The 15,021-nt window shown below is 39.1% G+C and overlaps 1 protein-coding gene across 1 annotated transcript in view; it reads left to right on the top strand.

The window, feature by feature from the left end:
* LOC105530372 (melanoma-associated antigen C3) overlaps nucleotides 1-15,021 on the top strand; it is a 74,858-nt gene that overhangs the window by 32,916 nt on the left and 26,921 nt on the right. Inside the window, 3 exon segments of the mRNA XM_011967893.1 lie at nucleotides 492-626; nucleotides 13,752-13,779; nucleotides 13,782-13,985. Of these exon segments, the coding sequence (XP_011823283.1) occupies nucleotides 492-626; nucleotides 13,752-13,779; nucleotides 13,782-13,985 (367 nt within the window).

Below are 15,021 nucleotides of genomic sequence, written 5' to 3'. Positions count from 1 at the left end.
TGCTGGATTCGGTTTGCCAGTATTTTATTGAGGATTTTTGCATCGATGTTCATCAGGGATATTGGTCTAAAATTCTCTTTTTTTGTTGTATCTTAAATTTTTGGATTTTGATAGCCTTTTCTATACGCTAGATACAGGTGCTTTTTGGATACATAACTTGTAAAGATTTTTGCAACCTGTCATTTGACTTCTTCTGCTCTCAACATTGTCATTCTCAAAACTAATTTTTTAAATTATTGAGGACGTCTGATATATTGTTTCTTTTTGAATTTTGGTTTTGTTTTTGAGACTTCTTTTCCTAATTCCTGGTCTTAAGATTTACCCTATGTTTTCTTATAAAATTTTATACTTTTTAATTTGATTTTTTTTTTTTTTTTTCTGATTGCATTCACTCATCAAGGGAAAGACAGTAAAGAAGGATAGAGTAGACCTTCCATCACAGGTAGAGGTTGCCCCAGCCTAGTCCTGCCCCTGCTATTTGACCTGAGTAGCCCCAGAAAAAGTACACAGATAAGGACTTTTCTGACTTTCCTCTTGGGCATCTGAGGGAGGTGAGGCTTTTTCTGAGGGGTGGAACTTCAGATCAGCGAATGGATAGTCTTGTCCTCTACCCCACATACTTCAAGGTAAGGACTCTAAGGAAAGACTGAGGGGACCTCCTGCCACAGATATAGGGAGCTTTAGCCCTGCCCTCCCTGTACTGTTAGCCCTGTGTGGCCCAAGGCAGGTTGCCCCAGTTGTGATGTCCGTAGACTTTATTTCTGGGACCTGAGGGAGGTGAGGCTTCCTCACCTTAGACTCAAGTCAGCAGAGAGAGGATTTCCAGCTCCAGCATGCATTAAGGTGAGAATCCGGAGAAGGGACAAAGGTAGCCTTCCTCTATAGATAGACTGAGCCTCAAAGAACCTGCCCCTCGTGTGAATCCTGAGAGGTCCCATGCATGGATAGCAGGTAGCAAAAACCTTCTCCATCCCCTGATATCCTTTTAGAGCCTTTCATGGAGATGATGTCTTTGGCCTGAGGAAGACAGCCTCAAGTCAGCAGAAGGGCAGGGGTGAAGACCCTGATCAAGAGTAAATATGATTACCTTGAGGAATTGAGAAGTACACAGGGGACCTCGCAAAATCCAGTCTGTTTCCACTCTTAGCCCTGGGAAGAAAAGATTTTTAAAATTGAGGAAGTCTAATATATCATTTTCTTCAATGAATCATGATTTAGTTTCAGGTGTTACATCTCTTTGCCTAAGTCCAGTTCAATAGATTTCCTCCTATGTTTTCTCATAAGTTTTGTAGCTTTTAATTTAATTATAATCCATGGAGCTATAATCCATGTTAAAATAATTTTTATATTAAGTGTGTGATTCAGGTAAATTTTATTTTATATTTTTGCATATGGATGTCCAGTTGTAGTCATAGCATTGATTAAAATACCACTTTACACACATTTAATTGGCAAAAAGTACAAAAACAAACAATATCAAGTGCTGATGACAATGTACAAAAATGAAAACACTCTTACACTGCTAATAGAAATGCAAGCTAGTGCAGCCTCTTTGGAAAGCAATCAAGCCTACAGCGCTTGTACTCTACAACTTTGTAATTTCCTTTCTAGATATAGGCCCGCAGAAACTCATATAAATGCACAATGAAACATATAATTGAATACTAATTGAGCATAATTTCAAAATAAAAAGTAACCACTAGGAGATTTCATAAGTAAAATACAGTATACACATAAAAAAGGAGTTTATCCATGCATCTGATAAATAAACCAAATCTACATGCTGCAATGAAAATAAAGCTCAAATAATTCTTACCTTCAAAAAAAGAAATGAAGCAAGATTTGTGACCAAATACTACTACTTCTGTAAATTTAACACACACACACACAATAATATTACACACTTTCACATATGTGGAAATAAATATACGAATAGTGAAATAGACATTCACAAAACAAGCAAGAGTGGGTGCCTTTGAGTGAAGGACAATAGCCAAGGGAGGTTTGATGAAGAAGAGAGAAAGTAATGAAGTAAAATATAAACAAAAGAAAGGTTTTCAGAAAAAAAAAAAAAAAAACCCACCACTAATATTTCTCAATTCAGTTGTCTTGAGACATTTGTAAACACTCCATGGACCTTTTTGGGGCCTTCTTCTGGATTATCTCTTCTGTTCCATTAAAAAAAATCTATCCTTTAACCAATGCCATACTTTCTTTTTTTTTTTTTTTATTATTATTATACTTTAAGTTCTAGGGTACATGTGCATAACGTGCAGGTTTGTTACGTATGTATACTTGTGCCATGTTGCTGTGCTGCACCCATCAACTCGTCAGCACCCATCAACTCGTCATTTACATCAGGTATAACTCCCAATGCAATCCCTCCCCCCTCCCCCCTCCCCATGATAGGCCCCGGTGTGTGATGTTCCCCTTCCCGAGTCCAAGTGATCTCATTGTTCAGTTCCCACATTCTTTGTTATTACTGTAGCCTTATAGTTGTAAGAATCAAAGAAAGAGGAAAGAAACAGGAAAGGTGGCTTGACAGCTGAAGACACGTTTATTAACTTCACCCTCATACAATGAGCCCCAGTAAAACGGTGGGCCTTAATTTCAGGTGCACTAAGATAGGGAAGTTAAAAGCAGACTCAGGGAGTATGCCTGCAGCAGCAGGAAGATGTATGGGAACAGACCCAAAACTCTCCCTCCCAGATAAGCACAACAAAGAAACGCAGAGGCAGTCCAAACCGCTGATGAACTCTCCCACCTTAAATCCTTAAAAACTCTTAGTCTGTAACAAAATAAATAAATAAGTAAATAAATAAAGGTTTTTTTTTTTTTTTTAAAAAGGGCCTCTAAGCTAACTCTGCCAAAAGCCCCTCTCAGGTGTATTTCTCTAAAATAAACCTGGAAAGGCCTATGCATTATTTTTTGTTAGTAACTATTACTGCTGCTGTGAGGATAATAATTGAGCAAAATGTTACAGTAACTGAGATTTTCTGTCTGATATTTTACCTTGAGGGTGTTGTAATAGATAGTCCTACTGCAAATAGTAGAGTGAGTAAAGCAATTCCTGAAAGGGTGGCATAGTAAATAATTTTTATTAAAAACATTTTAATATTTGGCTTAAAAGGAGAGGTAGAAATGAAAAAAAAGTATTTGGTGAGCTAGGGGTGAGATTGAATAAAATGAGTAACTTTTACTCCATTACTTATTCGTTATGATTTTCAGCTTAAGATTTTTTTATTTATTTACATTAATATTTAGGATGTTTTTCTGGACTGTTAGGGATGGCTTCCTTAACTTTTTAGGCTTTGATTTGAGTGTGATGTAAGCAGGAGTTAATTTCTGTAACGGATATAATTTCAACTGTAGCAAATAATAAAAATCCAAAAACATTAGACCAGACTAGAATTTAACAATAGGTGAATTATGGTAGGATTGGTTTGCTTTATTATACTTGGTTTAATTATTTATATACAGTGCAGCAAGAATTTGCTACTAGGCCTTTTAAATTGGCTTTGATGGAACTTTGTTTCTTAGAAGGAATTTGAGATAAGACTTTTTAAAGTTAAGCCCAGCCATGGATGGATTTGTACCATTAAATACCTATGAGTTGAGCTTTTTTTTTTCTGGAGGTTCTAAGATCACTTGGGGTTCCTGGCCTGTTAGAAAGTGACATTTTTTGCTTACCATAGATTAGAAACCCTGTACAGGGACTGTGTACACAAAACACGAGGTCAGTTTTTCAAGGGTTTTGTTGACTTTATAAGTTGTTTGATTTTTTTAAAGGAGAGCATACCATTCCAGTTAAAGCCTTGGTAAAATAACCAGTTTTTTTTTTTTTAATTGTGTTCTGTTACAAAATAAAACAGGTTCTTATTGTGCTTCTGCAAACAACTATGTTGTTGTAATTTAAGAATACTTATAACTGGTTTTTAAATTTTAGAGGAACTGGGCAGAAAGAAAGAAAGACACTTTAAATTCAGTTTACAGGAGTATACTTTGCCTAGCTGTTAAAGGCTTTAGCTAGCTTAAGACAAGTTTTCTTGACTTTGAAAAATAAAATAAGGATTAGCAGTGTTTTCAGCAAAAGGTAAAAACTTGTTTTTGTGTTTTATTAGTTTAGTCCATTTTATTAACTTTTGTTTTGCTTGATATTTATAAACATTTTGCTTTTCATGAGTTCTGTATATTTTGTTGTTGTTGTGAGAAACCTGCATTTGAGAGCACTTGTTAAAGTGATACAGCTTGATTATAAATCATGTTTTGAAGAGAATTAAAACAAAATAACAATTGTCTGTAAATAACAAAATGTCTAGTTTGGGTACAATTAGAAACACAGTTGACAAAGAAATTTGGTTATTTCTGTGGTTTACAATAACCTAACATAACAGCTTTCATTGTGATTAATAGCATATATTTGGACATGAGAACTTTAGACATACCATACAGTTTTGGAACATATATTAATATAATAATATTATTCCCTAAAATATAACCTATTAGACATCATTTTTGCCATTTTATGTACCTAAGCATGTTAAATAATTATGTTTACCTGTTTTCCAGATGCTTCAGAGGCCCTGTGCCACACCCAAAAGTCAGGGATTAGGAAAGACAACTTTGACACTAAGGTTTGATTTTGGGAAGCGTATTAAATACGTTTGAAATTTAAAACACTTGATATTATGAAATAGAATTTTAGGTTACCCTAAGTTGGTTTTTGAGGATTTGTTTGTTTTGTTTTGTTTTGCCAAAATAATTAGCTAAAAATTTGGGAAAGCAAAACCCATTTATTAGCCTTTTCTATTACATGAAAATCCTGTTTAAGAAAGTTAAATTTTACCCTTGCATTAGTTTGCTAGTAATGTTAACCCGAATTTTAATGAAATCTTATAGACAATCCTATTTAATTTTAACCAGTTTGATCATGAAGTGAGGTTTTTATATACCTTTTAAAACCCTTGACAAGTTTTGCTAAAGAGTAGATTAGCATTTTAAGAAAACTTTGGTGCTTTAATTTTAGTGTTTAATTTATAGAAAAAAAAACCCCATATAATACCCTTTTGAGTTTAACTAATATTTTTACACAGTTTTGTTTTTTTTGCAGGATTAATTTCTACAATGTTTTTATAATTTGCTGAAACCATTCACTTTATTTTATTTAATTTTAAGACAATTTTTTATTCTTAAGAAAAATGTATATTTTTATGCCTTCTTATAATTTTTAACTAAAAACACTTTTTTACTGTTTTTATATACCTTAAATGCAAATACATGTTTAGTAGCTTTAATTACATGTTATGATGGTAACTTTTAGCAATTTTAACTTTAATGTATAACCTGTGAAGGTTTTAAAATTATGTGCTAGATGCAGATGAAGTTGGACTTTTTCCAGCATAGTTGGGGCATGGTTACTTCCATACCTTTCTGGCCTTACCAATTGTGACACAGGCAAGTTGACAGCTTTTAAAGGCTAAAGAAGCAGGTTACAACCTTAAAACATTTAACAACCCTAGTATCTGACCGGCATAATGTAGAGCACATTTTTACACCTTGAAGACATTAGTATTTTACCAATAATTCCTAAGACTGTTTTTATTTTTAAATATGAAAGTTAGATGAACTGAAAGATACCACAACTTTTATTTTTGCCTTAAAGATGTTTGATTTAAGCACTTATTTTTCTTAGGCCAATTAATTAGAGCTTTTTTTAAATAGACCTTGCACATATAACACATATATAACCATACAGACAACAGAACAAGATCCAGTAGTTATAAGATTTTTTTATTTGGTAATTTCCCAATTGGATTATTGGCCTTCAGATGAGGCCCTTTAAGAACAGAGCTAGAAATACAGTTTCCAGGGCCTAATAAACAAACATAGATGGAAGACAAAGACAGATTTCGAGAGGTACTTATTTACGTCTAATTCCAGAGATTCCATAAGGAAAACAGATTTTTTCCAAAACGAGATTTTTGGTGCCTTTTCTGTTTTCTCAAGGAGTCCCAGGTCACCAGAAGTCATTTTAGGGTTTCTTATGCATGCACCAGGAGTGAGGCAAGACAGAGTGGAGAAAAGTAGTTCAGATGACTGAGGGAAAACCTTTTCCAGGAAAACAAGATTTGTGAAGAGAAAAAAATAAAGGTCTTTTGAATATAATTATAGCTTGGATATCCATTTTAATTAAGCTGAGCACTCTTTTTTAACAGGCAGAGGTTAGAATTATATAAATGTTATGCCAAGTTAAATTAAAGGATTAGGTTATGTGCAGGAATTCCCTGTGAAAAGGAGAGGGATTTTCAGAGAAAGAATCCAGATGCTGTTTGATTTGTGACAGATTAGACATGGAGAAAGGGACATGAACGTGAGCAATGCCTCTACCTCTAGCCACTCCCCAGAGAGGGAGAATGGCAGAGGTTGTTTGACTGGTGGGAGTAGTTTTTGAACGGGTAACAGGTGGAGAAGTAGGAGGGGCAAGGTTAGGGGCTAAAGTCTTGGAGATAGGATGGGCTGCTGGGGCAGAGGGTTCGCACGGGCAATGAGTGGTGCAGGGGATTGAGAATACAGAAGGAGTTCATCTGCAGGGTTGAAAGGAATTTTGGAGGAAGGGGTTTCAGAGGAAGGAGAGACCTGGGGAGGGTTTTTATTAAGAAGAAGGATTTCATGAGGGGTGAAAGCTTGACATAGTGAGGGTCGGGATTTAAGGTAGAAAAATGCCTGAAAATAGACAACCTCTTGCCATTTGCCATTCCTCGTTATAAAGTTGGTAAGATCCCTGAGAGTTTGAAAGTTAAAGGTTTCATTTTTGGGCCATCGATTGTCATTATCTAATCTGTACTGGGGCCAAGCCGTGTTACAGTAGAAAATTAAATGCTTGGACTGTAGGGTCCTGTAAGCCAAGTTTGGTGAGGTTGCCAAGACGACAGGCCAGAGGGGAGGACATAGGAATGTGGGGTTGTTTGTGACCCATGTGGACTGGTAAGAGGAGGCCGAGGGTATCTGTTTTGTTCGAGGCATCCCCAGACAGAAGACAGAGACTCAGAATCCTCTTTCCAAAAGAGGACAGTTAATCTGAGAAGAAACTGCACATCCCCAAGATTTCCTCTAGCTTAGTCCCACTGGTCCTCTGAGGACCAGGACGGCAGGCCAGACTTTCTCCAATACCAGGAGAAAGCCAGGAGAAGGCAAATTTTGTCAGCTGGCTGAATTAGTGTTGGATGTTGGATGTTCGGGTTGGAATTGGTAAAGGGCCTCCCAGACTGGAGCCACATGAGAGAGAGAAAAAAAAAAAAGAAAGAGGGAGGAAGAAGGAAGAGGGAGCAAGGGTTAGGGAGTGAAATACCCATTGCAGGTGGTTGGTGGTGGATTCTTGAGACCTGAGAGTTTTGAGGGTCCACTGGGGAGTAGCCCCAGCCTAAGTCTCACAGTCCCTTTCAGGTTAATTGTCCTCCTCATGCAAATCACCTAAAAAGTGAAGTGACAGAAAAGATGGAGTGGGTGGCTAGAGACCCTCAGGATCCAGGAGTTAACTCAGGATGAGCTGCCATTGCCCACTACTTCTTGGGTTGCAAGAGAGCCTTTGCCCCCAACACCCATCCCAGGTTTTGGGACCAAATGTAAGAATTAAAGAAAAAGGAAAGAAACAAAAGGTGGCTTGACAGACAAGGCACGTTTATTTTAGGGAAAACAAACCTGAGAGGAGCTTCTAGCCAAGTTAGGTGAGAGGCACTCTTTCTTACAGACTAAGAATTTTTAAGGATTTAGGGCAGGAGAGTTTATCAGAGGCTTGGACTGCTTTTGTGTTTCTTTGTTGTGCTTATCTGGGAGGGACAGTTTTGTATCTGTTCCCATACCTCTTCCTGCAGCTGCAGGCATACTCCCTGAGTCTGCTTTTAGCTTCCCAGTCTTAGTGCACCTGAAGGGAAAGGAATGTGCTTATTAAGGTCCACTGTTTTACTGGGGCCCATTGTATGAGGGTGAAGTTTGGCAGTTACCTAAGATACTCCCACCACCTCCACCACCACCCCAACACCCATACCCAAGCTGTTTTATCTGTGTTTTACTGTCTGCTCTTTCTGGCTGCTTGTTGTTAAAAGAGAAGTGATTTCCTTGAAATGCACGAGGCTAGAAAGGGAGCTGCAACTTAAAGTGGTGGTGTTTGTCCCAGATGACAGTGCTCCTGCTCTATCAATAGTAAATAACATAATTGGGTTGTGTGATTCATCCAACGTCATTATCTTTTAAAAATTGTTTTACAAACCTAACACAGTAGGCACAAGGTCTGTATAAAGAAAACTATAAGACTCTGATGAATGTAATGAAGGAATATTCAATTTTCAAGGATAGAAAAACTCATTATTGTCAAGATGTCAATTCTAACTTGATCTATTGCCTACAATCCCAATCAAAATCCTAGCAAGTTATTTTGTGGATATCACCAAACTTATTTTAAGGACTAAAATATGTTTTATGTGGAAATGTAGAAGACTAAGATTAGCCAACACAATATTAAAGAAGAAGAAAGTTGGAAGACTAACACTTCCCAACTTCAGGTCTTACTATAAAGTTACAGTAATTGAGACAGTGTGATATTAAAGAAACAATAGACAAAAAGGTCAAGAAAATACAATACACAGCCCAGAAATAGACCTACAGAAATATAGTCAACCAACTTTTGACAAGAAATCAGAGGCATTTCAATTAAGAATAATCTTTTCAGTCAATTATACCAGAACAAATAGACATCCACATGGAGAAAATGAAGCTAGGCACAGACCTTAAACTCTTCATAAAAGCTAACATAAATTCAATCACAGACCTAAATATGAAAATAAAATTTTAAAAACCTATGAAACACATAGAAGATACCATAGGAGAAAACCTAAGTGACTATGGTTTGAGAAAACTTTTTAGATACAACCCAAAAGGAGCATCCATGAAAGAAAAAATTGGTAAGTTTGGCTTCATAAAAATGAAAAAATTCTGTTAAGAGAATGAAAGGAAAAATGAGAAACAAGGATAAAAGTTTGGCAAAAAAATCTGACTAAAGATGTGTATCAAAAATATATTCAGAACCCTCAACTCAATAATAAGAAAGCAATCTAATAAAAATGGACAAAAGATCTGAATAGATATACACTACACCAAAGAATATATACACATTGCAAATAATAATGTAAAAAGATGATTAGCATCATATGTCACTAGGGAATTACAAAGTAAAACAAGATACCACTACACATCTTTTAGAGTGGCTAAAATCAAAACAACTGAAAATTTCAAACACTCAACAGGAGGCTGAAGAACAGGTACTCTTAGTCATTGCTGATTTTAATTTGAAAAAAAATACAGTCACTATAGAAACAGGATTGTATGATTCTATGCATTTTAAATCTGGAAATGATTTAAAAAAAAGTAGATAAAGAAAACGCGCTAAACACACTATTGTTGCTGGGATTTGGGTAGAGGGTGGTGGTTGACTATCAAGGTGAAGCAAGATAAATTTTTGGCTAAAAGAAGGGATCTCTATGACATTTTAGTGGTAGATGTAAGACTCTATATTTTCTATGATAAATAAAATGTTCATTATAGTGAATGCTGATGTATACAAAGTTTTAAAAATCGGCCATGCACTGGGTTTTCAAAAGAATGCCGAGAAAAGAATGGATTTTACAGGATTAAATGTTAAAGGAGAGGCACCAGCAAAAAAGGGTTTGTCTTAGTCTAGGTGAGAGATGAGCCACAGAGTTAGTAATGGAGATCAATTGAAGTGGAGGGACTTCACATGGGTTTTAGAGGTTGGAGTAACAGATGCTGCTCTTGGATTTGATAAAAATTGAGAGAAAGGGAGGCATCAAGTATACCAAAAAATGTGCCACCTATAGCAAATAAGTCACATTGAGCTATTATTTTTTAATAAGTTGTCAGCCCTCACGTGTATTTTATAACCTCTCTGAACCACACACAAACACTCCTTCTTCCTTGAAATCAGGAAATGCCCTCCCCTTCCCCAAACCTGTGTGCAAAAAAATCTATATTCATGGCAACTATGGTAAATCTTTAGTGACAGAGGCAGCATGTTCTTTGAAGGCTGAATCTAAGTGAGAATAAGGAACCGAAGGTGAGTCATTTGGGGCATGTTAGGAAAATGGTTGTGTTCACTCCTTTAAAAGGTCCCTGACACTCCCCATTGATTCAATCCCAAGAACGTTAGTCCCTCTCTCTTCTGGACAGGAGATTTATTTCCAATACCAGGAGGTAAAAGGATAGGCTGCCATTTTCTTTTTACCATCCATAAGAAATGCTTTCTTCTTGGGACCTCAGAAGAAAAGCTCCATGAGGATAATTCCCAAGGACATGGGAGCCAGAGCTGGAATTTACCCGCCAGCTGCCTCCCAGTCTGGGAGAAGAGCTTCCTTGTCTGTGGGTTTCCACCTTGAGCACTGAGGTTTGATGATCCACCAATCCTGGCTATGAGCAGAGGCCCACTGCCCCTGGGACATGGAGACAAAGCTGAAGAAGGAAGTCAGCTCATAAATGACTGAGTTGATCCTCACCATAGTCAATAAAATGGGCCCCAACCCTCAGGGAAGTCTCTGGCAAAGCCACAAGTCAACCTTTTTTGGAATCTCAGGGTTCCTGAATCCTGCTGAGGGTCCTGTCAGGAGTAAGAACAGCTGAAAGGAAGTATGTGAGTCTCCTATCTATATGGAGAGAAAAATAAACCTGTATTCCCATCACATTTGGGCAAACTGGTACTGCCTCTAAGTCAGTAAACTGTTTTTGGACGTGGTCAGGTTTCTGTCATCAACACAACATCCCCTGTTCATGACTTTCTGGAGTAGAACTGTTCACGTTGTATTTCTTGGATCCACAGAGTTCCAGAGGTAAGCAGAAGCACTGGCCAAGTAGGAGAGGGAATTAATACAACATTGTCCCAAGTGGCCTTCCCCCAGCCACTGCTGAGATTTCAAGTCTTGCTCTCAAGAAGCAAAGGTTCATGAAAGCAGTCAGGCCTTTTATGGCTGAAACAAGGGGGCAGAAGTAGATGCTATTTCCTGTGCTCCTCTTTGACTCTTATCATCTTACTTCCCCCTGGTACTGAAGTGACCAGAGACTCCAGCCTCTTTCAGTGCTTTCAAATCCAGGCTTACTGATGCTCTAATTTACTTATACTGCAAACTTGCGTAAAGATAATTTATAAAAAGACTTATTATTCTGAGTATGTCTGTGTATTTTTGCGGGTTTTTTATAATAAATATTTTTAAGGTAGGTTTTGAATTTCCCTGTAATTGTTTTCACTGTTTAATATGGAAAAGAGTTCCACTTACATTAGGTTTTTTGTATGGATATTCTGTTGTTCCACTGACACTTATTTCAAGAAGACTCTCTCTTGCTCTAAAGCTGCAAGTTTTAGCACATGTTTATACATGTTTTGTTGGTTTTGTGTTTCAGAACTCTCCATTCAGTTCCTTTGGTCTATCTCTGCACCCAAATCTCAAACTCTTCATTATAGTAGCTTTGTAATTCTTACTATCTGGTAGACAAATGACTCTTTTTCAAGTGTATATTGATTATGCTTGTCCATTTGCGTGTCTTTATATTTTAGAATCAGGTGATTCTCACATGCCTTCAGGTCCAAAGTCCTTTGGCAGTTTTGATTTAGGATTGCAATCAATCTGTAGATTCCTTTTTGGGAAGAATCAACATATTTAAAATATTGAATCTTCATGCCTATGAATTTTTTTATTTTATATTGATGTGAGTCTTCATTAATATGTCTCAACAACATTTTAATATTTTTGTCTGTAAAAATTTTTTGGTTAAGCTTTTTTAACCAAAAAATATTTTAACCAGCCGTCAGCTGCCTCCCAGTCTTATTTGGTTAAAATGTTTTTGATGAAATTATTTTCCTAAGATAATTGATATTTTGGTACTATAGGTTAAAACTATATATTCTTTACTTTCATTTTCATACTCTTTCCCTGACAAAAAATGAAGTTGATATTCTTTTGAATATTGACCTTATACTAGCAAACTGATATACTATCATATATTGAATAAATTATCTTTAGTTGTTTTGGATTCTTTTCGTGCACAGTCTAATCATCCATTAATCACAAAATCTTTGTTTCCAACTGGCCAATCTTCATTCCTTCATTTATTCCTCTTTGGATTACTACACTTGCTACTACCTCTAGTATAAGAAGTAATAGAAATACTTGTAGCAGAAACTCTAGGTTAGGCCTCAAGTTCAAACTAGAGGCTTTCAACATTTCCTTAAAAGATATATCTGTTATAGGTGTCTCATGCATATCCTTTTATCTAGTTTGGTAACATTTTTCATATTTGATAAACATTATGTTTAAATAATTTTAGATTTATAAGAAAATTACAACAATAATAAGAAAGTTATCATATGTTCCACACTCAATTCCTCCTGTTATTAACATCTTACCTTGGTAAGGTTTCCTAAAACTAATGAACCAGTATTTATACATTGTTTTTAACAAATATTCTTTATTTATTATTGAACATACTTCAGTCACATTTTCTTACTTTTCACGAAATTCTGTTTTCTATCCCAGGATCCCCTGAGGATACTCCATTGCTATTAGTTATCATGTTCCTTGGATGCCCTTTGGCTGTACCAGTTGATTGAGACATTTCTCGATTTTGAAAACATTGACACTTTTGACAGTTTCGTGTGGTTAGGCATTTTGTAAAATTGACTTTGATTGGGATTTATGCGATTTTTTTTGTCATTATTTGATGTAAGTTATATTTCCTGGAAGGATGAACAGACAGGTGAAGTGCCATTCTTATCATATCATACCGACAGCACATAGTACCAACATAATTTGTCACTGATGATATTCACTTGATTACCGTGGCATCGTGGTGCTTTTTAGCTTTATTCAGGGTGAAGTTACATTATTTTTTGCCGTATGTTATACTGTCATCATGAGAAGAACAGGGAGACCCAGGACCAGCCAGTAGTCACATGAGGCCTGTGAGAGAACTGCAGAGACTCCCTGCCCACAAAGAGGAGGATCCACAGAATCCAGCTCCACTACTGCTGCCAGTCCTGGGAGGCCCTGGGGCATGGTGGCCCACTGTGGCATCCCCCTGACATCTCAGAGGACAGAAAGAGGAGAAGGCTGTGCTCAGGTGAGTCTCACTTCAGATCATGAGAGGGGAAGGGACTCAGGCCCTTCCAGGCATCCCTACGATGACACAGAGGAAGGACCGATGAGGCATCTCTCCCAAGAAACAGAAGGGCACACAAATCCAGTCCCTGTTTTCACCCTGGGAGGCCTTGGGCAGGGCCCTCAGTCAGGGATGCTAGCGCTTTTCACTTCGTCTTGGGGGTCGTCTCATGGAAATGGGAACCTTGATCTGAAGAACAAAGTGTCTGGAGAGCAAGGGAAGGGCTCCCAGGCCATGTCAGGAATAATAACTGCAGGAAAACAGAGTCCTGCCCACACCATTTCAGAAAAAGGACACCAGAGTCCTGCCTTGAGCCTAGGAGGTCCCACCCCCCTGTGGAGGGATGTGATTCTCCCTCTCTTCTACCTTGCAGGTCTCAGGGATGGGAGGGGCTTATTCGGAGGTGAAAGACTCACATGCACAGAGGCAGGGAGCCCAGGCCATTTCAAGAGTCCAGGCATAGCCTCTCAGGAAGGCAGGAAGGGAACACCCATGACTTATAGTGCTCCCTGTCCTGTCCCTGTGCCTGCTGCCAGCTCTGGAGGAGCCCATCAGGGTCCCCAGATGACAACTTTCTGACTTCCATTTTGGGAGACAGCTGGAGGGGAAGTTTTCTCCGAGGAGGGCAGCTTCAGTTAAGCAGAGGGAGAAACCCCAGGACTGGCCACTCTGTGAGAAGAGAGCTCTGTGGAAGGACAGTAACCTTCCAACATGGAGGGGAGGCGCAGGCTGCACCCTGCCACTCCCTGCTGCCAGCCCTGGAAAAGGATGTGGGGAGGAGGGCAGGGAAATATGGATGAGGGGCTTGAAGGGAGCAGGAAAAGGTGGAGGGGTACTGAGAGGTGGGCAGGAAGGGGTGGAAAGGGTCGGGGAGGTAGGGAGGAAGGGGTGGAGGGGGCCCAGGAGATGGGTAGGAAGGGCTGGAGAAGGGCCGGTAGGTGGTCAGGAAAGTGTGGGAAGGAGGTAGAGAGGTGAGGGGTGGTTCCTCCATAGAGAGGAGACCTAGTCCCATGCTGCCCCTGCTGTCATCCCGGGTCAGTTCTGGCAGGGTTGCAGGATGTGCTTTTCCGACTTGCATCCTGGGAGTCTGAAGTATTTGAGGCATTTTGTGAGAAGACTCAATTGAAATCAGCAGACAGAAGACTCTTAGAACTGGCCAATCCTCAAGGTAAGGGCGCCAAGGGAGAACGGCGGGACCTCCCATCACAGGAAGAGGCAGCTCTGGCCTGCCCTGCACCTGCTGTGAGATTGGAGGTCACAGACAGGAAGAGGGCAACTAAGGGCTGAGGGACACGTCCTCATGACAGAAGAAGGCGGGAGGTGCCGGCCCTCTAGGGAATAAATAGGAAGACTTTGAGGAAGACAAGGGGAACTGCCACCTCAGAGAACAGATCCAGAGATTCCCACCCTGCTCCTCCATATCAGCCCTCGTAAAGTTCCCCAGTCAGCTCAGGCTGAGCGACAGCCCTCTCATTGGTGGGTAAGGGGTGTAGGGAAAGGGAAGGCCTTGGTCTGAGGGTCCCATGGCAAGTCAGCACAAGGAGCAACTTCCGGTTGGCAGAGGGAAGATTCCCAGGCCCTGCTGGGGATAAGAGTGAGGACTGAGGAGTCACATGTGCATCAGAACAGACGTGAGGCCACCCTGACTGCCCCCGTGGTAGAGTGCTGGGAGGCGGCTGCCACCTCACCACCTCCCACTGCTCTCAGGGATGTGGAGTTTGCCCTGAGGTTTTGGCTCAGGCCAGAAGAGTGGTAGGGACATGGCCCTGTCTGAGAAAAGGTGAGGATGCTCATTAAATTCTGATG

Source organism: Mandrillus leucophaeus, unplaced genomic scaffold (assembly GCF_000951045.1).
Source record: "Mandrillus leucophaeus isolate KB7577 unplaced genomic scaffold, Mleu.le_1.0 Scaffold816, whole genome shotgun sequence".
NCBI classification, from domain to species: Eukaryota; Metazoa; Chordata; class Mammalia; order Primates; family Cercopithecidae; genus Mandrillus; species Mandrillus leucophaeus.
Note: the sequence above shows the minus strand (reverse complement) of the source record. Positions and strands in the feature narration are given on the sequence as shown.